The sequence below is a fragment of the Poecilia reticulata genome, linkage group LG18 (assembly GCF_000633615.1).
Source record: "Poecilia reticulata strain Guanapo linkage group LG18, Guppy_female_1.0+MT, whole genome shotgun sequence".
NCBI classification, from domain to species: Eukaryota; Metazoa; Chordata; class Actinopteri; order Cyprinodontiformes; family Poeciliidae; genus Poecilia; species Poecilia reticulata.
Genome location: NC_024348.1, coordinates 6,772,001 through 6,796,929, shown reverse-complemented (window position 1 = coordinate 6,796,929; position 24,929 = coordinate 6,772,001). Strand labels below are relative to the sequence as shown.

Genomic DNA, 24,929 nt, shown 5'->3' with positions numbered 1-24,929 from the left:
CTTTGAATTGAGCTACATAGGGTGAACTGAAGGCCTGGCACTTGGTAAGGACAGTCACAGGTTGGAATGTGGATTCCATTTGGGAATGCAATGATGAAATACATGAAGAGTAGCTATAAAACATATGTCCAAAAGAACTTGTGCATGAACTGCTTTCAAAACTGTTTAGCCTGAACGTGACAACAGACAACCAGCTGAGAATTTTACCTACTTATGTTACACTCTATATATGTGGCACCTTGGTTATAAGAGGAACTGTGGGGACTTGTGCTCCTTGAATATTTCCATGCAGCTGGAGAGAGAGGGGTGGGATTGGAGCAAACATATAACACTGCTGCTTAGGGGATGAGAAGCAAAGCAACATCTTGTGGGCTATAACTTGGACATCCATGACCTGCACCTGTGTCAGAGCTTTTCCTCAAAAACTTCAAACAGTAAGAGATCCACAGTCCTAGAGCATCCAGAGGCCTAAAAGCATCAGCTAATTAAAGTTAGCTAATTAAAGAAGAGAGTACAGGGAGACAGAACAAAGCTAATCCGTGCTTCCAGAAAGTGTCGATGGAATGGAACAGAGAAGTGGAAGAGAGCAGGAGAAAACAGTGGAGGGGGAGGATATGCCACCAGGCTACGGCTGAAGTGAGAGTTGAGGAAAAGGAGGATGAGGCGGAGGAGGACGGTAAGGATGCCAGCAGCTGTATGAAGGTAAATGAAGAAGAAGAGAGCAGGGAAGTAGGGGAACCTGAAAAAGAGAAGGAAGATAAAAATGATCACTCGAAAATAAAGGAAGATGAGGAGATTGCTGAAGCAAATACAAAAGATGATACAGATAAAAAAGATAAAACAGAGTGGGAGGTTATGGAGTGTGAGGAGGTAGATGAAGACGAAGAGAAACAGGTAAGGAAAGAAGATGAGAGTCACATAATTGATGACTTGAGAGAAGAGAGGGTAAAGAAGCCAGAGGAGAAGGAGAGGATGGTGGATGGAGAGCATGGTGATGAAAGTGAGGAGATCACGCATCTGAAGCGAGAACAAAATGACACCCGTGACCTCAGAAAACAGAAAAACGGAACTCAGCTTCAGCGTTTTCAGCAAAATGAAGAAAACGGCAAACAAGATGTGAAATGTGATCATGATGGCACAGTTTTAGATTCATCACAATCAGTTTTCAGTGAAGATTATCAGAATACTGAGAAGCAGGATCAAGATGAACTAAACTATTCTAACAACAACTCACAGAGATCTCACAGGAATATTAATGGAGAAAAAACTCCGGAGAGCAGCAAAGATGGAAGCAAGACATTGACATGTAGCAAAATGACAGAATCTTGGAAAGCTCGAGAAGAGACTGAATATGAGGTTGGAAATCTCCAAGATGATGCAAATGGTGAGATATCCGAAGATCCACTTGATGAGGACGAGAAGGAAGAGGAAGGTTTTGTAAAGATGTACTATAAAGATGATTATCCTACAACCGTTTTCCTTGCCTTGAAAGAGTTCAGGGACTCTTTTATTCTCACTGACCTTACACTGAACACAGAGGATGGCAGGAACATATGTGTCCACTCCACAGTCCTGGCCACTGTCAGCTCACTCATCTGGATAAAACTGAATGAGAGAAAAGCAGAAAACATCAGAGTGACTGAAGGTAAACCTGCTTATGCTAGTTCTGGAGGCTGTGGGTGGTCAGTGTCTCTTGGTCCAGAAGTGGATTATGTTGGATTAGAGGCGGTTGTGGAGTTTGCGTACTCTGGACTCATATCATGTTTGAATGTGCAAAACGTGGATCAGATACAAGTTGCTGCTCGAGCAATGGGCTCCCCTCGAGTTTTGGCCCTGTGTCACCTGTACGAAGAGAAACCCACATTACTTTGCAAAGACAAAAGGGTAAAACTCTCTGCTGCAGAACAAATGAGCATCAATCTGGAGTCTATCAAACAGTTGTGGAGGCACAGAGTTGGTTGTGATGTCTGGTTGGAAGCAATTGGTGGATCCGTTCTTGGTAAGTACTCAGTCAGTCTTCATAGACTACTGTTCTACAGATATAGATGTGACTGTGCTCAATATGCTTCTTTCAAAAGGGTTATATTGTACCCCCCTCAACCTGCCATTGCCTCTTTTAGTTAATTCAGCCATGGTGAACTAGAGGAATATCCAACCTATGAGGCTAGAGATCATCATCCTCTGAGGACTATTATTTTATCTATTTGTGCTGCCTGACTAAAACATTTCTTTACCCTACAAAAGTAAGCTAAATTGCACCAAGGTCTACAGTTGCACAATGAATAAATTAACAACTATAATTTCTGAGATCAATAAACTTGAGTTGTTGGCATATACAGTTGTTCCAACAATTTTACATTCATTAACCAACTGAGTCTGCTTTTAGAAACTAGTGTAAGCCTGAACAACACCAACAGAGTTAACATTCATATTTAATACTCATCACCTTCTTCTCTCCAGTTCACAGAGTTATCCTGGCTGTCAGTAGCGACTACTTCCGTGGGATGTTTACGTTGGGTATGAAAGAGTCCCTTCAGTCTCATGTGAGTCTTCCATTCCTGTTGGCCTCGGATCTAGAAGTTCTGATTGGCAGCTCCTACAACGGGGCTCTTCCCCTCAACTGGACGGGTGTCTTTGAGATCGCTGGCTTTTCTCTTCAGCTCCAGTATCAACCTGCCCTGTCCTTGTGCTTTACCTTCCTTCAGCAAGAAATAAATGCCCACACCTGCCTTGACGTGGTATCTTTTGCTGAAGCCTATGAAATGGCACACCTTCTTGAAGCTGCAGATGATTTTGTCCTTCGGAAGTTCCAAGAGGTGGCCTGCACCTCCAAGTTCAAGGACCTGCCAGCCAAACAGCTCCTGAAGTACCTGAATAGTAACTCACTCTGCGTTTCATCTGAGCTTGTTGTGTTTAATGCTGTGCTATCATGGATTCAAGCAAAGCCCAGTCGAAGGATTAGACTTACTGATGAGTTAATGAAAACGGTACAGTTTTCTCTGATGACATTTAAGGAATTCAAAGAGGTCCAATCACAGAACATTTGGTGCGATCACATCTTGACAGAGGTATATAAAAACATATCTGAAGGCTTCTGCTGCAACCAGACTCCGCAAAAGAGCCAATGCCGTATCTATCTGCCCAAAGAGAGTCTTGTCTTGATTGGGGGCGACCAGATTTCTGAAGACCTGGGCAGCCGCAGCGTCAGCAGAGATGTTTGGTTTGGAAATTCTGTAAGAACCCTAACAGGGACAAACAAAGCAATTGAGTGGAGAAGATTGGGAGAACTGCCAGCTTCACCAAGGTTCAGTCATGAAGTTGCTGTGCTCAATGGACAACTGTACATTCTTGGAGGCAAAAAATATTACGGCAAGGGTGACATCTTTAACTCCGTTTATAGGTGAGGGAAGGCAATATGACAAAGACAGGAATAAATTAATATGTTATGTATTACAATTTTAACATCTATATTTATCGCTGCACTCCACTTGTAGGTACGACCCACTTCAAAACAGCTGGGAGTCCCTGTGTGAGATGCAAGAGAAGAGATCCTCTTTCTCAGTGGTTGTACTGGATGGACGATTATACGCTGTTGGTGGATACTGTGAACCTGATCATATGGATACTGTTGAATTTTACTGCCCCACTACAAACTCCTGGAGGTAATCTAGAAAGAAAAATGTTTACTGCCATGTGCATAGTTCCACAGCATTCTTTTATCTACTTTATGTCTTTGACCACATCAACACATGGATTTGTTGGTAGAAACATCTTTAGCAGTTTAAATTTCATGAATGTGGCTAGTCCTTTGCTTTCATCAGTCTCTTCTCTTTCAGATTTGCCTGCCCTTTGGATCTACCGTTGGGTGGGCACGTAGCAAAGGTTTTCAAAGGGCAGATCTTTATCTCAGGAGGACAAAACACTGACCAGTTGTGTGTTGCATCTATGTTCCTGTATCACCCGGAGACAGGAAGCACCTTCCTGACAAGCATGAGCAAACCTCGAGCTCATCACAGCATGGAGACCCTGGGAGAACACCTGTATGTAGCAGGAGGAATCACCACAAATGATAACATGACTGTTATTGACCAGCTTGCCTGTGAAATGTACAGTCCAGCCGCCAACTCCTGGACCGCGTTTACGTCTTTGCAAGTGCCACACGTCGGGGCAGGGAGTTCAGTTTTGGAGGGGAAGTTTTATTTGTTGGGTGGATACAGCCAGGAGGACTTCAGTGACACTAATATGGTTCATCGCTATGACAACACCACACAGAAATGGGAGAACATGGGACAAATGCCAGGGCCCAACAATGAAATACGAGCATGTGTGCTGCGTTTGCCACAACATTTACGTATGTAAAATGTTGTCAGCATATCAGAGATTTCAGACATAATCTTTCAGGAACAAATCATTTTTTACAGTGTGTTGGGCTTTTGGTTTCTGGTACCTGAAACAGAATTTTTGTAAGGAGAAACTCAACGTTCAAGTATTGAAGTGTTCTAGTGATGATCCTAAAATCTAAATAAATCATCTCAAACTACACAAATTTGTCAGTTTTATTGACCGCAGCTTCCATTTCTTCAGATAAAGTTGACTATTATGTGCATCCAATAATACCACAATTATACACTACTGCGGAAACTTGTAAAGTTTTCAAACTGACTATAGACGTTGTGGTCCCTGTATATTGTAATGAATAGGTTATTAAATAAATGTATTTTTAACAGTGCATCAAAGTTTATTCTGCGCTGCCTTAAGATAAATGTGTCCAAACACCACGATATATAGGTGCAGACATTTGAGCGTTTTGCTAAAATAAATTCTTCAAAGTCTGCTTTCATCAATTGATTTTTATAACGTATGTAATGTGGGTTGTAATTAGGCCTGCCACAATAAATTCTGTTGGATGATAAATTTCCCCAAAAGTTATTGGGGGAAACAATATTATTGTTGTTTTGAGACCATTTTCAAGTGATATAAGGGTAATGACCTAGTAATGCAAAAACACATTCTCAAAGACCAATAAACTTTAAATTCTAATGAACATTTAAAAGACATTTTAATCATCCAAAATGAATAAAACAACAAATACAACAAATAAAATTAATTCTTGTTTCTTTCAAAAAAGATACAGTAACAATTGGTCTCAATTATAATTGATTTAATTTAATATACAATTAACTGATTTGTTTATTGCGACAGGCCTGGTTGTAATAACGTTGCAAATGCTTTATTATTTTTAGCTCTACTCACGTCGAAACATGAAAAATTATTTTCTTCTTCTTGTAATGCCAATCTATGACCACAAGAGGGGGGTGTCGTGCCACTTCCACTCAATTGAGACGCTGTAGTAAAACGTTTTAAGACAGTAAACCCTGCAATGAGATAAAAACAGCAATTCATACTAGGTCTACAGATTATTATATCTATTATAACACAACTACGGTTTAAACTAATTATTTTTCTTTTAACCAGACACTGCATTTTTCTTTTTTTTAAAGTAGTTGTGATTAACATTGCTAAAAAAAAGGCTTCCTTCTTAAGTTGTCCCACTCTTAAGAAAATATGTGAAATTTAGTTGCATTTTGATCTCATTTTGTCGGCAGCAGCAGATTTTCTCACTTCACACTTAACATTATCATCCATCTGGACTCATCCTTCAATGATATCAGCGAATGAGAGGGCTGAGAGCCGCAGTGGGCTCTCTTCCTCTAGATCTACAAGGTTGTTCAACTGAGTGTACAGATGTTGCAGCCATAACAGCGAATCTTTTAGGCGTCAAATGAGATGAATCACTATTTGTGTTCATCTTTCTCAACAATAGGGTTTTGTTTCACACCAGTTTTTCAAGTTTACCTAAAACCAGGATGTAAGTCAGAAATAAGATCTTTCTGATGACATTTTTAAACAATAGTTGCAGTCTATACAAGAGAGACAGCCAGTCTGCCGTCAAGAGTTTAAAAAAGCATCATTCAAAAATATCACAAAAGTGACCTTTACTGGTTACAGTCATGACTGGCAAACTATCGTAACAGAAAACCTGACAAAGCCATAACTGTAGATCAAATTTCCTGTATTTTTTAAATTTTTTTTATTTGTAGGACATGAAGATAAAGCCAAACAAACTGAGAACTTTGTATTGTATTTTAGTAACTGCACTTATGCCCAACCCAGACATTTTCCTTAAGGAACCCCCTTTGTAAACTCACAGACAATTATACTAAATATGTAAAACACATCAACTTTAAGAATGTTTTTCCTCACTTTTGTTCTCTATTCAACAATGATTATATTTACTTAGCACAAATGCCACCTTATGCCTTCTGATTTTAGTGGGACACGCTACGCTAGCTTGAGGACAAGAGCAGCTTGATGAATTTAACAACTAGCCAATCAGAAAGATAAGCATGGCAAGCAAAAAAATAAAAAAATACAATTCAATTAATTATTTTAAACTTATGTTTTATAATAATGATTGAATAGTTGATTTGATTTTACAATAAAAAATGATTGAAATTTTCTGGTTAAAAATATTTACATTTTTTTTTTGTATTCTTTTGCATCTTCAGAGCAGGTGAGTTTGAATGAACAGATTCATGTCTGTTGTTACATGAGTCTTTCTTTACCTAAACTCATTATCATATGCATGTGTTGTATCAGTTTTTCTCAGTACTTCTCATTTATCCTCATTCAATCGTAGAAGTTCTCCGTCTTACAAGCCAAAGCAGGTGGAGTCAGAGTGGCAGCTATGAAGAATGTGAGAAATATTGAAAGACACACAAAACCTTTTCTAATTAGCAGAAGGAAAATATCAAGACATTTCCTTGTGTTTTTTTTTTACAGATAAAAAGATATGGGACTTTCCTTCAGGGGAACTTTTACACTTAAAAAGAGGAGCCTGTTGAAAGTTGTGTCTATTTCTTTGGCAGGAACCACACAGCAAGCAGCGGCGATGCTGTCTGGACATTGAAAATGGCCATCAAGGTGTTTTGTATTGCCGTTTTGTTCAGACTTGCAAATTCTCAACTTCCGTATATTTGGACTTGCGACCCGGTGCCAAAAGTAACGACACAGACTCCAACAGTGTGCTCCAATTATGAGAACATTAAATACATCTATGAAGGACAGGAGAGCCTCAAAAAAACAGTTTCGCAGCTGAAAATCTCGGTGGAAAGCAACAACGTCATGCTTATGAGATTGGAAAGGACTCTAAACAACAGCCTCGCAGAGTTGACCAGAGCTACCGAAAGTCAAAGTTCTGAAATTCAGAGTCTAAGGAGTGATGTCAACAAACTGGAGAAACACCAAGAAAGAGTCAGGGAAAACTTCAGTGAAATCGAGCAGAGACTGGATATAACCGAGAAGAAACTAATCGAAAAAAAGGCAGAGCTTGAAAGTCTGGAGACAAAAACTGAAGTTGCTTTTGAGAACATGAACACGCTGCTGAACACGTACAAGGAAGAACTGTCCCAACTCAACTCAAAGTCCCACGACCTTGAGGTACAACTGGAAGGTCAGCTGAATGTCACCAAGGTGGACCTTGAAGAAAAACTAGATGCGATTGAGAAAAATACTGAAGGTAATTTCAAACTAAATATTCTTTGAGATTAATGAAAATATTTATAGTTCAAAGGCTTTAACTTACTTAACCTGTATCTTAAGATTTTAGCACCAAACTACACAACCAGAAAATTGAACTAGACCACAAAATCACAAGCAGATTCAACAAAGCCATTCATGAGCTGGAAACACTAAATGCCACGATGAACCATCTGATTGGTCAAACTGCAGGTATGTGTTGTAATTCTGACAGCTGATGTGGTGTTTAAAATGCCAGTAAATGTAGTCAGAGTAATTCTGAATAAGGTTCAACTAGTTGACCTGTTTATCCATAAAAGCCAGGCTTGTCCATCTAGAGACGGATACAGAAGATTCATTCAACGACACTAAAACCTTACTGGAAACGTACAAAAATGAACTTTCCCTCCTGAATCTAACGACTCGGGGTCTTGAAGTCGACCTTGAAGACCGACTGGATGCCACCAAGACTGATCTTGAAAAGAAACTACAGAGGATTGAAGAAACTACTGAAGGTAGTTCTGCAATAACATGATCAAATGACCAACATGGCATAAAACAGATTAGTAAAAGATTTCTTTTTTGGTGTCGCATTGTTGTTCACATAGTGTTTAACTTGACAGTCAAGGAACTGAATGTAATTTCATGTTTTATGTTGACTTTTTTTACATCAAAGTCAAGATTATAACTTTAGAGATGGGAATTGAAGCTTCGTTAAACAGCAGTAAAACTCTGATGAACTCGTACAAGAGTCAGATTTCCCTCCTAAACTCAACAACTCAGGATCTCTGAGTCAATCTAGAATCCCGGCTGAACGTCACCAAGATGGACCTGGAAAACCAACTGCAGGTGATTCAGTTAAAGAGTGAAGGTAAGTTTGACATTTCAGCAACATTTGTCTGTTTGGTTGTAAATATATTAAACTGAATCTCAAAGCTTTAGGCTGACATCATAGCCTCCAGATGTTATAAGGTCTAAGAGAATTTACATATATTCTTGCAGAGTTGACCAGATCCACAAACAACCACAAAATTGACATTAGCATCCTGAAGAATGAAGTTGATAAACTGGAGAAACACCAAGAAAGATTTGGGGGAAACTTCAGCGACATAGAGGAGAGACTGGATGTAACTGAGAGGCAGCTGATGGGAAAAAAAGCCAAGCTTGAAAATCTGGAGATGGAAACTGAAGCTGCCTTCAACAACACCAACAAACTTCTGAGCTCCTATAAGAAGGAACTTTATCACCTAAAGTCAAACGCCCAGGACTTTGAGGTCAAAGTTGAAGACCGGCTGAACGTCACAAAGACGGACCTTGAAGATAAACTGGAGGCGGTTCAGAAAACCGTTGAAGGTAGTTTCACACTTACTACTCTTCTACATTAATCAGAATATCCCTTTTCCAAACATTGTAACTTACTAAACTGTAATTCAAGTTTTTAGCATCAAACTACACAACCAGAAAACTGAACTAGACCACAAAATTACAAGTAGATTCAAAAAAGCCATTCATGAGCTGGAAACACAAAACGCCACAATGAACCATCTGATTGGTCAAACTGCAGGTGGGTGTTGATATGAGTCTTAATTATGTAAATAGACGATTTGGTGTCTAAAACGACTAAAGTTTAAACTTGTCGACCTGTTTTTGTACAAAAACAGCCAAAGTTGAAAATCTGGAAATGGAAACTAGAGTTTCAATCAACAGCACCAGAAACCTACTGGACATGTACAAAAATGAACTTTCCCTCCTGAATCTAACAACTCTGGGTATTGAAGTTGACCTTGAAGACCGACTGGTTGCCACCAAGACTGACCTTGAAAAGAAACTACAAATGATTGAGGAAACCACTCAAGGTAATTCTGCAAAAAAACATGATCAAATTACCAAAAACTGAAGATTATTTAAGTGTATGTTGTCAGTTTAATGTAAGACATGAACCAGATTTGTGAAAAGGTTTTTTCTCCAAAACAATGTTGGGGTGCAACTAAGAATGTGAGGATGTGAACTTTTGTGTTTGTTTTCTAGTCAGTTTAGCTCCTGTCGTCTTGTCTACCCCTTGATTGATCCCATCTGTGTCTGTATTTCGTTGTTGTGTCCTTGTCATAGTCAACGTCATGTCTATGTTCTGTTGTAAGTATTCCCAGTTGCTACCAGTGTCTGTTTCCTCGTCTCATTTCTCACCTGTGCTGCCTGGATTTCTGTACTCGCCTGTAAATGTCATTAAAATGATCATATTTACAACACAACCTGCTTCCTCCGTGTCCATTTATTTCCACATTGTTCATCCTAAAACATGCGTCTGTTGCAAAACATGTGTATTAAAGTCCAATTACAAATGAAGCAATTTTTTTTGGTTACGCTAAAGCCAAAATTTATAGTCAAATGTTTTTGAGAAATGGTGTGTGTTTACTGGAATAATGTTAAGAAACAGAAAAAAAACGTACACATTTTTTTCCTGTTCTGTGAAATGTCTGTATAGAAAATCTGAAAAGTGTATTCAGCCCCCCTCACTCTGATTCAGCTAAATAAAATCAAGTGCAACCACCGTTCGGTGAAGTGTGTATGGGGTAACACTTAATTTGAAGGGGGGTGAATAAGACTGACATGACATGTTATAAATTTGTTATAAAAGTATTGCTGATTGCGCTTTAAAAATTAGATAACTTTATGTTATTAAAGGTAAAATTTAAACAGCAAAGATTTCTTGGTTAATGTCAAGTTGTCATAACAAAAATATTTTGAATAATGTCAACTTTGTATTAAAAGTGTCATAATTTATCGAATGACACTTTATGACAACAGTCATAAATATTCATGAAGGCTTATTCATGTTCATGACAGGAGTTATGTCATGTTTATGAAAGAGTCATGACACTCTTATTCACCCCCTTCAAATAAAGTGTTACCGTTTATGGTAATATCAGTATAATTCCTGTTGTGTAAAGGCCTCATTAGAAAATATGAGTGAACACGCGAGGCAGGGAGGCAGCGAAGTGTCTCATAGTAAGTCTGGAGAAACTGCAGATTTTCACAGCTCAAGACGGATGATATGTAAGCAGGATATCTGTACTCAATAAATCAGGCTGTCATAAAAGAAAACTAGCAAGAAAATGCTGAAAGAAGTCCTGTTTTCAGTTTGTTTGGCTATAGAAGAGAAATACAATTCCATTTTCCAGTACTCCAATGACAGAATGGATTTTTTGTAACGGTTTATGATTATTACCGTCTGGTTAGTGTCTGAATTGCTGGGGCAAGTGGAGAAGACAGGCTTTAATGTCAGTAACAGCCCCTGGCAGTTTGCCCATGGTCTCCCACCGCTGGAGGCCGGGGTCAAACCGATGGACCAGTCCCGACTCGCTGTAATCGTCCTGGCAGTATCCTCCCAGAACGTAGAGCTTCTCCTCCAGGACAGCTGAGGCAGAACCAACATGGGGCACTGGCAGCGAGGAAAAATCAGCCCAAGAGTCTGTCACTGGGTCATACACCTCACAGGCTAGCTGATTGGTGTAGAACTTCCTCAGGTTACACACCCCACCGGCAACGTAAAGGCGTCCTCTCAACGCTTCCATACAGTGTTGGGCTCGGTCGTAGGACATGTCCGCCATGTAGACACTTCCTCTCTCCGGGTGGTACAGGAACATGGAGACCAGGCACACATATTTACAGTTAAAACCTCCAGAGATGAAAATGCCTCCCTTTAGGGCAGAGACTCCATAACCACTGAGGGCCTGGTCCAGAGCATGGACCAAGCTAGGAAAGAGAAAAGAACATACATCAGTTATGATCTTATAAACATCTAAAATCATGTAGAAAACTACTTTCAGTCAAACTGATAGAATTTTACTAGCATCCGTCTTTCTCTCATGAAAATTATATAACTAGACATAGTGCTAAGGAAAATGATTCCTGACTTGATTGCTTTGTCAGTGCCAGCCAAGAGCGAGTCAACCAGCATTGCTCCAAGGTATTTCAGCTTCCCAGGCCACAATTTCTTTAAAATATTTAAGATGCTCCATGAAAAAAAAATCTATAAATAAGCAAATTTACCCCAAATGACTTGAAGTTCCACATAAAAATATGTTTATATTAAACTGTGATTAATCACATTTCAATATTCATTATTCTGTGCAAATGTAATTTCAATCACCCAAATCATCCCAAAGCACAGCAGTCATCCCTGTCAAGGCTTTCCGAAAAATATGTTTCTATTTTAGAAGGTAAACATTTTTTTTAATCATTTGTTTCTAGGTCAACATCTAAATTACGATTAATAAAATCGTAAGTTCGTAAGGAGCTTATGAACTTATAAAGTTAATGATTAATAAAGTCGTAACACTGGAGACCACATTTTCTAACCAAGCAGAATCTCAATTATTGATGATTACGTAAAAAAAAAAAGGTTGATATGGTTCAAATATGTACGTAAAGTTCAACTCAGTGGTACACTGACACAGTTGAGCCTTTCTCTGAGAGAATTTGCATTGCGAGCTCTTCTCCAGGAAGATTAATTTGCAGCTGCTCCAAACACAAGTTCCATTCAGAAATGGACCTGTCACTGAGCCAAACCCTGACTGCAAACCAGGAAAAGACCAGGCACACCTGCAATGAAGGTAATGAAAGATGAGCAGGAAATTAAAAAATATATACATTTTAAAATAAATCAATGAGTAAATAATACATTCAAAAATAAAATATCCAACCACTGTTCCAATGACAGAAAAACTACTTAGTGGATCTCACTGAAGCTCTGAATGTTTTGATTATATGGAGTTTTGTTCAGTATTAATATTTAACACAGATATTTAACACATATATCAGGTATCGTGGCCCAGTAAAATACTTGGTTGAAAACTTCTGACTGGATTTTAAACTACTGAAAGGTTTAAATATGTACAGTTACAAGATTAGCAATGTTGTTAAAAAATTCTAATAATGCTTATTATTAAGAAAGCTTTTCAAAAGTATTGGGTTCTAAGCATGCCAGCCTTTTACAAACTATTTCAGTCAGACCAGGTTTGACCCCTCTTGGGGCTACAACACTGTAAAAGCACATGAGAGCTTCACAGCTTCATCATGGGATGGAGGTGAACAGGTAGTTTGCCAAAGAGGCCAGTATGCTTCAGCTAGCATGCTTATACCAGCTTATAATACAAAATTAGTCTTATTCTATGGTTAGCTAAAATACTAATTGTAGCATAGAGATTTTAGAGGGATTCTGCTAGCCTATCTTATACAGATGACCTGTCCAACATGTCCAAGGACTTAATGTGTTCTTATAAAACCAGCATTGCCCTTCTTTATTTGTCTGATGTAACATCTTCTTTAGCTAGACTTTCATCCATTCTCCATTTATCTTCCGTTTTAAACATTTAAAATTGTGTTCAGGAATTCAACTGCAAATGACAAAAATATATTACCTCCATGAGTCGCTATCTGGTTTATACATCTCAACGCTGTCTGTGTTGGTGTCAATCTCTTTGTCTCCACCAATGGCATAAAGGCGCTCCTCATGCACCACCAATGAGAAGTTACTTCTTGGCTCCTGCATGTTGGCCAACCTTTTCCAAGTGTTAGTCACGGGGTCGTAGCTATATTATATACAGTAAAAGAAAGATGATGAGAACTTAAGTCTGAGAAATGGATATAAATGTTGTGTTTTGTTTCCTTACCTGTAGGCTGATGTCATTATGTTATCCTTGGCATAAAAGTAACATCCACCAGCTACGAACAACCTTCTGTCCATTACTGCCACACCATGTCTGAACTTTGGCTTGTCTGGAATCTCACCTAGTCTCCTCCACTCTATCTCCTTCACCAAACCTGTGCCATTGCGCAAAGAGTTGGCAAACCAGATATCCTGGCTTGGTATACGTTTACCCACATCTGGTTCTAGCTGATCTCCCCCAACCACACAAAGAACATCTTTAGGTCGCCTGATCCGGCAGTATTCAGCAGACTTTGGGAGGCTGAACCCAAATTCTTTGAGAGCGGATCCATAGAGTTCCACTTCTTTGTCTGCAAAGCACTCCATGCGTAGATTAATTGCTCTGACCTCCCTGAACTCACGAAAAGTCATAAGTGGGAAACGAACTCCACTCATCAGTACAGCAGCATGGGCCAACCTCTCTTCGGGATCTGCCTGAATCCAGGAGATTACAGCACGAAATACAGTCAACTCTGAAGGCACGCACAGACCGTCGCAGCGAAGCAAGTCCAGGAGCTTCTGTGCTGGAAGGTCTTGAAACTTTGGAGTTGCTGACACGTCCCTAAAGTTTCTCAGTACAAAGTCATTGGCTTCCTCGAGGAGTTCTGACAAGCCATATGCTTCAGCAAATGATTCCACGTCTAGACACGAGTTTATCTGCATTTCTTCTCGCATGAATTTGAGGCAAAGCAAGAAAGCAGGTTGAAACTGAAGCTGCAGGGCAGTGCAGGTTATCTCAAAAACACAGTTCCAGCTGAGATGAAGAGTCCCGCTGTAGGACCAACTGATTAGTGCCTCTAATTCACAAGCCGGTACAAAGGGAAGAGTGATACAGGCCTGGTGAGATTCCTTCATTCCACATGTGAACATCCCACGAAAGTAGTCGCTGCTTGCTGCCAGGATAACTCTATGAACTGGAGTCAGACAGAAGTAAAGGTCAACTTTGGCCACTATCATAAAGTAGTCAGTACAATAAGTTAAGATCCTACTGACTTACCAAGGAAAGAAATGCCATCCAGGTCCAAAATTACATCACACCCAACTTTGTCTTCCAACAACCTTTCAATGGATCGCAGCATATTCTTCAGATGTACTCCTGCAGAGATTCTATCTTGTTCTGTTTTTGGACATTGATCTTCTATGTTGTTGCAGAGATCCAGCAGTCGTCGGACCTCCAGTACTTTAGCTGCAGTTTTGATCTGAGTTAATGTGTCTTTGTTTAAAATTGGTACATCTCCACTGTAAGCAAACTCAATAACTGCCTGAAGCCCAATTTTGTCAACTTCATTACCCAGGTGCACCGACCACGTTGTGACTTTCCCTTGGGTATTGTAAGACTGTCCCATGTTTTTTTCCTTAAGTTTGTCTAGAATGAAGGCACTGACAGCAGCCAGAATAAGGGAATGTACACTAAAGCTGCTGCCGTCTTCAGTAGTCAGAGTCACGTCTGTAAGAATAGAGGAAATCTGCAGTTCTTTAAGAGTCATAAATATCTCTTTAGAAAAGGTTTTGCTTGAGAATGTGCAGACATGATGTTCCATATCCTCAAATGCCTCATCACTGATATGTCCACTGGCATCGTCTGTATTAGTTTGAGTCTTTCTCACCCCAGACTCTTTAGTTTTATCTCCTTGACTGACTAGGCCCATCCTGGAATTGTTGTAAGCAACAATTCGCCTCAACTCACGGTTGTCTTGCTCTAACCCTTCTCCACCTTCTTCAATCACTCTTTTCCTTTTCTCCTTTTCTTTCCTCCATCGCTCTTCCCACTCCATCGGAAGGTAGCGTCTCGTAAACTCCATGTCAAAGGTGGATCTATAACTTTGCTGAAGACATTTGGTAAATTCTCTTGATGAATATAAAATGTTCACCTGAAGGCCAACTCTTTTCACACGCAGATCTGTCTTCCACCTCTCTTCAGCATGAGATTTCTACTCCACATAAACAAGCAGCTTTATATAGCAACTAGGCCAGAGAGCTCCAGTTTCAAGAAGTCTCTTGGGTTGACTTATCTTGTGGTTTTAAGTGCTTCTCTGACAAACTAAATACATTTGGACGGTCAAAACAAACTAAAGTAGAAGACAAAATAGTGTTTTAAAACCCAGAGACATAAAACATATTTCAATGATCAATCATCTGTACTTATTTGAAGTTTTAGGGATAAGATTTTTTATGAAATAACTTTACAATGTTAAAGAGATGCAATTCAACTCAAGAAATGCATTGCATATACATCTACACCTACAAACATTGCGTTGCCTTATCTTATCAAAGTGGTCACTACTGTGACCTGGTCATGCTAGTGGTGATTTGGAAACATTGAAATTTTAACTGTGAAAGAAGGCAGCCATATCAAGTTATATAAATATCAGATTAATTATTTTCATCCAGCGTTGAAATTTGTTTTTAATAGGAAATTAGACAGGCATCTCACAAAAATAAAATACTGCAAAAGGAGAATCAATTTGGAAAGAAATAAATGTAGTTATTTCTTTAATTTGAATTTCAAATGAATGAAATATTAGAAATAAGCTATGCACTTTTAAATATTCAATACAAAAGTCTTTATTGCCATTTCAGCAGTTGAAACATCAGCCTAATCTTTAGTTCCCTCCTTACATCTTTTATTAGATTCAAGTCTGGACTCCAGATGAGCCATTCAGAAACATTATTGTTATTCCCAGTCAGAAAAAAAAACACAGGTTAATTTAAATATAAATCTGCCAGAGGTATAAATCATGCTGGGCATTAATATTTGAATGAGTTAGGAGATAATCCAAAATGCAAATCACTGGTTAACATTCAAAATCACAAAAAGCCACACTGGCTTACTTTGCTTTCAGTTTTAATGCCATAAACAGAAATGACACAAAATGTAAAACGCCATATTCTAAAATGTGCCAGAAGCTTTCTCGCCAAATTTATTGTACCATTTTTCTCCTTCTCCAACCCTTGCATCACGTGTTCTATTTAAGTATTTAGCTTTCTGAATTCATGTGTCTTTGACCTTGACCTTGTTTTCTTGAGAAAGACTTCTGCATTTCTTCTCTGGATTCTGTTGGTGAATTTTGTTGTTGATTATTCAGAAATGGAGCTAAAGCGGAAGTTCAGACAGGAAGACTCCGCCCCCTCCGTTTTCCCATCGACGTCATGCTCATCTCCGACCTCAGCGCTGGACCTCACCCGGCGCGTTCAATCAGCAATCAGGCTCTGCATAAAGGATCCACACCCAAGCCGTCAGCCGCTTCCCAGCTGCGTTCAACCCACCACCTCCCCTTCTCCACCCACATCCTTTCCTAACCACCACCACCAGTGTCGGGCCCCGGGGGAGAGCATCCCTAATCAGTTATCGGGATGTTCATCGAGTTCACATCAAATCTCAGCTCAAATCAGCTGCTGGGGTCCGAGCGCCAAAGAACTGTTGTTCATTCATGTCATTAAATCTTTCAATTGTTCCCCTTTTTGTACGTCTGAGTCTCTCCAGATTGAATTCATTTTAAGACAGAAAGGAAAGGCTAATGATCCGAGGCTTTGGAGTTTCATTGTGTGGTTTCGCTAAACTGAAACTCATCAAGTAGGACTTTGTAGCAGCAGTGCCCTCCCTGAATGGTTATTCACCATATAACTTTAAATAGCTGTTTATAGCTAGTTGGAAAGTGGACGTGTGGACTCGCGATTGGTTGATCAGATAAAATTCATACATAAGTTGTTCAGATGAAAAGTTAGCATCATTTTTACAATTGACTCTTGTTAAAAGACTAGATTGGTGATGTGAGGATCTAGGTTTCACTGTATGTATTTTAGTTTATTTAATCCACATGCTGTCTTGTCTTGCCCTTAATTGTATCCAGCTGTCTCTTGTTCCCTGATTATCCCTTGTGTATTTAATCTCATCTGTGTCGTCTGTCCCTGCTGGATCCTTAGTTGTTGATGAGTCATTCTGTGGCATTGTTTAGTCGTTCTGAGTCTGTTGGTCTCTGTTCTCGCTTCCTGGTGAACCCAGCTCTGCCAACTGGTTTTTGGACATTGTTAAACTCATTATCTCACCTTACCTTGGATCTTACCGCGTTTATCCTCGTCCTCATCACAACTAACCACTTCGTGACATCCTCAAAGTTCACTGTCCTGCTTGGTCTTCGTTGAATCCTTATCCATCTAAGCAGGGTTAGGGTGCTAGTAAGTCACTGGAAGGCCTTTTCTATTCTATTGCTAAGAATAAAGCCAAAACTTACTTGCATGTAAATGCCAGCCAGTCTTCAATAAATTATGATATGATGTGTCTTTAATATAGCAAATAATAAAGACACAAAACCTTTGTTGGGGAAGTTGGTGAGTAGAGTAACCATCAATGTTACTGGATTCTATAAAATGTGGCTTAAAGCTGAGATGCCGATGTTTGGATATATAAAATATATATTATCTCTGCTAATAAATCTATAGTTTGGTTTCTGTCAATTCTAGAAACAAGAGAGAACAAAGTGAATTTCTCTTTATAATGGCCCATAATTTAATTTTACTTAATAGGAACCATGATTTAAAATTTAACAAACTTTGGCTCCTTTATACTTTATGAAATGTTATCCTATTTGATGATTGCTCTGAATATCACCACGTTCTATAAACAAATGATGCAATTTGTCCAGTGGAAAAATGTAGAAAAACGGGTGGTTATATTATATATATTTTTCTCAGTCTGTCAGCTTAACGTCACACATACTCGTTGCCATGGCAACCAATAAATAGCTCGTGGAGCAGAGCAAAGATTACGTTCAAGTGCATCAAGAATTAACACACACACACACTCACACACACAAAAACGGACGTACAAGCACCAGACAGAACATTCTGTCTGTTGCAGATTTATGTTTCTGAATTTCCATTTTGCGATCATTATGAAGTGATCGCCTGAAAACTAGCGGTGGTTGATTAGCCATCTTAAACCTGCACTCCTGATTATCTGTCAGAAAATGTATGTGGGTCACCTTTATTTTTGTGTTAATTGAACAGAAATACTCCGAACTGCGCAGCGAGAGAACATGTTAAGATGATAAAAGTTAAGCTAGCATAACTAACCTACTCTCCACTTTCTTTCTATATATTTTTTAATTAAAGCTTTTTACTGACCTGTGAAATGTGACTCTTTTGGACCTTATTTTGCTATTGTAGTGTTGACAATATCTAAACTTTGCGTCCCCTTCTCAGATTCTTTGCTCGATTGTGTCATTTCCCCGACCACCGATATTCCTGACTCAATGTAAAGCAGCAGCGCATATGGCGCACAGTAAGTCACTGAGCGACTTGCCATTTACGTTTTACAAAGGAATTTTAAAGAGCATTACCTGTCTGTTAAAGCTTTAAATACAGCATGTATGTGACTCGGCGTCTTTGCAGAGTCACATAGATGAAGGCACATTAAAAAAAGGTGCAGGAAGTATTGTTGGGGACTGTCCCCTTAATGCCAGAGTTGGTGGGGACATGTCCACACCAGTCCTTCAGGAAGTTGCGCCTATGACTGACACAACTGAGCCTTTCTCTGAGAGAATTTGCTTTGCGAGCTTTTTCTCCAGAACTATTAATTTACATATGCTCCAAACACAAGTTACATTCAGAAATGGACCTGTCACTGAGCCAAACCCTGACTGCAAACCAGGAAAAGACCAGGCACACCTGCAATGAAGGTAATGAAAAAAAAACAAGGAAATTCAAGGAAATAAACTTTAAAATAAATTAATGAGTAAATAATACTTTCAAAATTAAAATAGCCAACCACTGTTCCAATGACTGAAATTCTCTGAATTTATAAATGTTCTTAATGAAAAACAATGTTTCTTAGTTACTGCTAAAATGTCATGTTTTGCAGGATCCTGAGTTTGTCAGTCTTCAAACAAAGCTAATTTTGTTGTCACTTGACCATTTTCTCCCTCTGCCTGCAGGTTAGAAAAAAACTTGTGATTTTTGCTTCCTGGTCTTGAACAAATTTTAAATAACTTTATTCAATAAGTTTCGGCAGTAGGAAGAGCACCACCCCCAATCCTATGTTTGAATTATTCAAATTCTGATGGCAAAATTAAATCAAATTCACACTGCAGAGCTCCTCTGTGGACAGTTTCCAACAGGATATTCAGGAGAAACTTCCTATTTGAAGACAGAGAAACAAAAAGAATTAGATGTAAGTTTATTTACGAGCTATGTTTTCAATTTTAACCAATTTTGTTTGATTTAAAATTACATTTCTTTCTCAGTACCAATTTTAGAATAAACTGTAGAATTAAATTTACTTTGACATAAACTTAAAGGTGATAGAAATAGAAGTGTAGATCAAATCTATAAAAATCTAATTTCACAAAAAACTATTAGAAAGTGGAGATGCACAAACTTTTTTTTTCGGTCTTCATCTCTCTTCTGTCCCATGATTGTTTCTCTGTCCAGTGGAGGGAGAGCTGCAGCTTTTCACTGTTTAAATGTTCTTCATCCAACAGAGACAAACTGCTGGAGGAAAATAATTCATCTGACAGCAAAGATGCAGTGGAGTCTGATTCTGCTCTTCCTGATGGGTAAGTTGATCTGAAACACGACTAGACTGAGTAAATGTTAATGAAAACAGCACTAATAATATTTGATTGCAAATTACAGCTCAGTGTTGCTTCATGGACTGTCAGCTCTATCAGTTTCACCACATTAATGAGAATAAGACCTGGACTGAAGCTCAGCAGTACTGCAGAGAGAAACACACTGACCTGGTCACAGTGACTAACATGAAGGACATGGAGAGACTCATCAACATCTCAGCTGGAGATCAGAGTGAAGCTTGGATTGGTCTGTATGATCAAACACATGGTAACAGAACATGGTACTGGTCTCTGCCTGGAGTGGAGTTCAATGAAAGTGAAACAAACTGGGCAGCAGGAGAACCAAGGAATGGAAAGAACTGTGGATATTTGTTTCAAAAAGTCAAATGGATATCTATTGATTGTAGTTACCCTTTCTATTTCCTTTGTTATAATGGTAAGCTTAAAGTGCTTTTGTGATTTTATTCCAACACACATGCACACATATATATTTATTTATATATTTCATATTAAATCAAAGCTCGTATTAATAAAGAGAACTTGAGATAAACAACTTCTTAGCTTTAGAGAAGAAAAGGGAAAAACAAAAATGGTGTTTATTTTTTTGTTTGAAAATAAGGTGCTTGTCAGGATCTTTGGTTGCTAAAAAAAACCTTATTAGGATCTTGTTTGTTAAAAAAGCTCAACTCTGTTCACTCCACAGAAAGTGATACATCCCATAAATACCACCTGATCAGAGAGCAGAAGTCCTGGCTTGAAGCTCAGAGTTACTGCAGAGAGAATCACACAGACCTGATCAGTGGAACGAAGCAGCTACAGGATGAAGAAGTGAAGAAATTGATTAACTCTTCAGACACTTCACTAATATACATTGGTCTGTTCAGAGACACCTGGAGGTGGTCAGATGGAAGCAGTTTCTCTTTCAGACACTGGAATCTACAGTTTAACAATCGTATAACCAACAGTGATCAATGTGCCGTGACTGTGTTTGATGATGGAGGCAGATGGAAGAATGAAAACTGTGATGAAAGAAAACCCTTCATCTGTTATGATGGTGAGATTTCCTATTCTTTAAAGGGAACACGCCATCCGCCAACTTAAGTTCTGAGTAACAGCTTGGATCAAAAATATTTTTGGCATGATTTCTTATTCTTATTTTTAGTTAGTTAATTCTGATTAATTAAGAGTAAAGACAAAACATTTTAGATCCCTAAGAGTATTTTTCACCTGAAGTGACATGGCTGCTTATACAATACATTCATTGTCCTCATTTCTTCTTTATACAGATGAATTGATCCTGATCAAAGAAAATAAAACCTGGGAGGACGCCTTAACCTACTGCAGAGATCATCACCATGACCTGGTCACCATCACCAACATGGATGATCAGAGATGGATCCAGGAGAAAATCAAGAACGCATCGACTGATTATGTCTGGATGGGTCTGAGCTACGCCTACACTCTGGATTTCTGGTTCTGGGTCAGTGACGAGGTGGTCAGCTATAAGAACTGGGCCAAAGATGAACCGATGGACGACTGTGACATGTCTGGAGCCATGGAGACGGGAGGAGAACATAAATGGTTCAAAAGAAATGACACTGAGAAGTTTAATTTCATCTGTTCTAAATAGTAAAATCCATTCTGTGCTTCTTCTTAAATATTTCTTTAAAAAATGTATATCAGTTTTAATTGAATTAGAAGGTAAAGTAATAAACTACAATTGCTAAATGTTCTAAACAACATTTTTGATTCATTCAGCAAAGACGTATGCTATCTAACCAATGCCCTCTGTAGAACGTATCTTAGTTATTTAGTGATCTTTGATCTCACAAAACACTGCATAGGATCCATACTAAAAGTGTGTGTGTGTGTGGGGTGGGGTGGAGGGGGTGCGTGTGTATCCAAAAGCATTTCATTAGTTTTTTGTTACCTGTATTCTCTGTTGTTGAAATAAAATATGAATAATAATCTCATCTCACTTTGGCATGCACAGTAGTGCAGTTTTTCTGTTGTGTTAGAGCTAAGAGGTTTATATTTCAGTGAGGGTTTTCTCTCTGCTGTTAGTGTGTTCTCCATGTGCACATCTCAGTTTCTCCAGGAACTCTTTTTGTTTCTTTCCAAAAACCAGGAACTTATGAAAGTGTATAACTGCCACAGCTTAGAAATAAATTCAGGAGCAGCATCTTGTTTAAACGAGAAAATATTCTCTTCATTACTAGAACAAGAAAAAACTCTTTTTAATAATATTTTAAGAACTGCTTATAATGAGATTCACTAAAATGAAAATATGTTCTTTGTTAAAGGGGCAGTACAAACTCAACTTTTTTAAGCCTTACATCATATCATAATGTTATTCCCTCATCAGAAGCATAGCTGGAGTGTTGCCTTCATTCCTTCATGCATGTTTGAGAAATCCGTTGGTCTCCCATGGCAACCACTGAGCTGTGCAAAACACCTATATAACACCTAGCTCCACCTTCATCTCCTCCTCTGAGCTGCAGTTTCCAAGCTTCTGCCTCACAGAGCAGCCCTCCTCTGCATCTCCCCCTCTCAGCTCCTTCAGACTAGCCAGCAGCAATTAGCAAACACCTGGTGGAACCGAGAATCTGCTGAGCCCTTCATATGAGCTACTTCTCATTGGAACACTGGTAAAAATGTTGTTAAAGGGTTAATAGAGTAGAAATGTTGTGATGACTTCCTTAAGGTTGAGTTTTAGAAAGAGCAGTTCTTAAAGAGACAGAGACCCAGTTTCATGGCATCACATTACAAAGTAAAATTTCTTTTAAGTCATATTTGATGCCTTTTTAACAACTACGGTAAAAGTTGTTACTTGATTAAAATGTTAGGTTACTGTTTTTCAACAAAGTCACATGTTACATTTGTAGCTCTAAATGGGTTTTATTTAGTTGAACACAAAGTAAAAATTGTTTAGAGGTAAAAAGCTTTCAGAGCCCTCGTCTAGCGGCTGTTTGATTTAGCCAAGAACGACTAACTCAGTCCTCTTTTTTGATTATAAAATCTATTTATTTTGTGTGGAAAAATGACTAGATTCTACTGTAGTTTTTCCATCGCTCCTGTGTTTCGCTGTTTCTGAAGCGCTGGCTGATAAAAGGCTTCTTTGGAAGGTGTAGATTGTTTTCATTACATTCCCTCAACCCCTAAATTTGCATGTTGGTTTTAGCTCTCTGCTTTCGCTCTGAATATTTGATAAAATCAGAAGGTCATGCAAGCAAACAGGTCAGCCATTGGTTCAAATAATGAAGCACACAAAGTGAACCAAAACGACTGGAATATTCGATGACCTCAGTGACGCCAACAGTTTTGACTGGTTGATGTTGTTGATCCAGAGGCACTGATGTAAAAACCTGGGGATTTTTGTAATATGCAGAAACACTGTTGGTTATTTTCCCCCTGGGGATTTTACGGTAACATTCTGAAGGTTCATGTGGCTCTTGAACACGTTTAGCACTGTGGTGCTACTGTTTTAAATAAAGTTCTTACCAAGCACTTTAGAGGTCAAGAGGTTTTTGGAGAACAAAAATGAAACAATAATTTTGTGCAATAAGTTATTTATATGCCATTTTAAATATCTTTTTCTCAAATATGTGCATTGACATACCCTATGGAGTTTCTGCAAATATATTCATACCTCTGTTTTCTCATGTTGGATGTGCATTCAGAGATGCTCTCCTGCGTACCTCGGTTGTAACGAGTGGTTATTTGAGTTAATGTTGCCGTTCTATCGGCTCGAACCAGTCTGGTCATTCTCCTCTGACCTCTGGCATCAATAAGACATTTGCGCCCACAGAACTGCCGCTCACTGGATATTTTCTCTTTTTCGGATCATTCTCTGTAAACCCTTGAAATGGTTGTGTGTGAAAATCCCCGTAGTTCAGCCCGTCTGGCACCAACAACCATATCAAGTTCAAAGTCACTTGAATCACTTTTCTTCGTCGTTCTGATGCTCAGTTTGAACTGCAGCAAATCATCTTGGCCCATTTCTACATGCCTAAATGCATTGACTTGCTGCCATGTGATTGGCTGATTCAAAATTTGCGTTAATCAGCATTTGGACCGGTGTACCTAATAAAGTGGCCACTGAGCATATGAGAGCCAGCAATGAGCATGCTCCAAATGCCTCATTCACTATGTGTGACACAGCGCCACCAGAGGTGGGGAACAACACTGCACTGCCTCACGCCGGATTTTCTTGCGCAGGCAATGTGTAAATTCAGCGGCGTCCCATTACAAATTGTATGTATTTATTTAGAAATTACAAGTTATTATTATTATTATTATTATTATTATTATATTTTAACAAAGTCACGTGTTTCATTTGTGGCTCTAAAAGGGTTTTCTTTAGCTGAACAGAGGGTAAACATTACTCTTTGGATTCTAAAGGTTTTCAGAGATCTGGTCCATGGAAGTTGTTTGATTGAGCCAGAAAAAAGACTCAGACCTCTCTCTTTTCTTTTTTTTTTATCAATTGATTTTGTGTAGAATAATAGCTACAAACTCCAGTTTATTTGTTACGGCCTTAGTTTTTTCTTCCACCATCCTATTTCCTTGTTTCTGAAGCTCTGGCTGATAAAAGGCTTCTTTGAAAGGTGTAGATTATTTTCATTATTTTCCCTCCTTAAATTTGCCTCTTGCCTGTTTAGCTCTTTTATTGCGCTCTGAATATTTGATAAAATCATAAGGTGATGCAAGTAAACAGGTCTGCCATTGATTCACAAAGTGAACCAAAAAGAATGGAATATTCGATGACCTCAGTGACGCCAACGGTTTTGCCTGGTTGATGTTGTTGATCCAGAGACACCAAAGTAAAAACCTGGCCAGATTTTTGTAATATGCAGAAACACTGTCCAACAGGAACTGGTTGGTTATTTTTGCCTGGGGATTTTACAATAACTTTGTGAAGGCTTATTGCAGTTCTACACATGTTTCATACTGAGTAACATTTATTAACTGTAGTTGCACTGTTTTAAACAATGTTCTTACCAAACACTCAGCACTAAGAGGCTTTTGGAGAACAAAAATGCAATAATAATTTTGTATAACAAGTAATTGATATG

At 38.7% G+C, this 24,929-nt stretch overlaps 3 protein-coding genes and 1 long non-coding RNA gene across 5 annotated transcripts; 3 read left to right on the top strand and 1 right to left on the bottom strand.

The window, feature by feature from the left end:
* The first annotated feature begins 515 nt into the window (after positions 1–515).
* LOC103480302 (kelch-like protein 33) lies at positions 516–5,000 on the top strand. The gene is made up of 4 exons (XM_008435184.2): positions 516–1,999; positions 2,461–3,400; positions 3,495–3,662; positions 3,837–5,000. The coding sequence occupies exons 1-4, from the start codon at positions 559–561 to the stop codon at positions 4,357–4,359; spliced, it is 3,072 nt and encodes a 1,023-aa protein (XP_008433406.1). The 5' UTR covers positions 516–558; the 3' UTR covers positions 4,360–5,000.
* A 5,420-nt stretch (positions 5,001–10,420) lies between these two features.
* LOC103480301 (kelch-like protein 33) lies at positions 10,421–15,345 on the bottom strand. 2 transcript variants are annotated; one of them, XM_008435182.1, is made up of 4 exons: positions 14,283–15,345; positions 13,251–14,199; positions 12,999–13,169; positions 10,421–11,331 (listed from the first exon to the last, which is right to left on the bottom strand). In XM_008435182.1, exons 1-4 carry the CDS (start codon positions 15,085–15,087, stop codon positions 10,812–10,814), a joined length of 2,445 nt encoding a protein of 814 aa, XP_008433404.1. In that variant the 5' UTR covers positions 15,088–15,345; the 3' UTR covers positions 10,421–10,811. The 2 variants fall into 2 exon arrangements, with proteins under 2 accessions (XP_008433404.1, XP_008433405.1); XM_008435183.1 differs by lacking the exon at positions 10,421–11,331 and adding an exon at positions 11,761–12,180.
* A 3,959-nt stretch (positions 15,346–19,304) lies between these two features.
* LOC103480300 (uncharacterized) lies at positions 19,305–19,978 on the top strand. The gene is made up of 3 exons (XR_536081.2): positions 19,305–19,454; positions 19,765–19,839; positions 19,919–19,978. It is a non-coding gene; the product is annotated as an uncharacterized LOC103480300 (long non-coding RNA).
* A 62-nt stretch (positions 19,979–20,040) lies between these two features.
* On the top strand, positions 20,041–21,484 carry LOC103480345 (C-type lectin lectoxin-Lio3-like). The gene is made up of 2 exons (XM_008435234.1): positions 20,041–20,122; positions 21,141–21,484. The coding sequence occupies exons 1-2, from the start codon at positions 20,041–20,043 to the stop codon at positions 21,482–21,484; spliced, it is 426 nt and encodes a 141-aa protein (XP_008433456.1).
* Positions 21,485–24,929: the final 3,445 nt, after the last annotated feature.

Excerpts from the sequence above, each read along its gene's own strand:
- LOC103480302 (XM_008435184.2), top strand. The coding sequence starts at position 559 with ATGGAATGGAACAGAGAAGTGGAAGAGAGCAGGAGAAAACAGTGGAGG. Across the intron at positions 2,000-2,460 it reads AATTGGTGGATCCGTTCTTG|TTCACAGAGTTATCCTGGCT; the intron begins GTAAGTACTCAG and ends TCTTCTCTCCAG. Across the intron at positions 3,401-3,494 it reads ATCTTTAACTCCGTTTATAG|GTACGACCCACTTCAAAACA; the intron begins GTGAGGGAAGGC and ends CTCCACTTGTAG.
- LOC103480301 (XM_008435182.1), bottom strand. The coding sequence starts at position 15,087 with ATGGAGTTTACGAGACGCTACCTTCCGATGGAGTGGGAAGAGCGATGG. Across the intron at positions 13,170-13,250 it reads ATAATGACATCAGCCTACAG|CTACGACCCCGTGACTAACA; the intron begins GTAAGGAAACAA and ends TATATAATATAG. Across the intron at positions 11,332-12,998 it reads CCAGATAGCGACTCATGGAG|CTTGGTCCATGCTCTGGACC; the intron begins GTAATATATTTT and ends TCTCTTTCCTAG.
- LOC103480345 (XM_008435234.1), top strand. The coding sequence starts at position 20,041 with ATGAAGGACATGGAGAGACTCATCAACATCTCAGCTGGAGATCAGAGT. Across the intron at positions 20,123-21,140 it reads TCTGTATGATCAAACACATG|ATGAATTGATCCTGATCAAA; the intron begins GTAACAGAACAT and ends TTCTTTATACAG.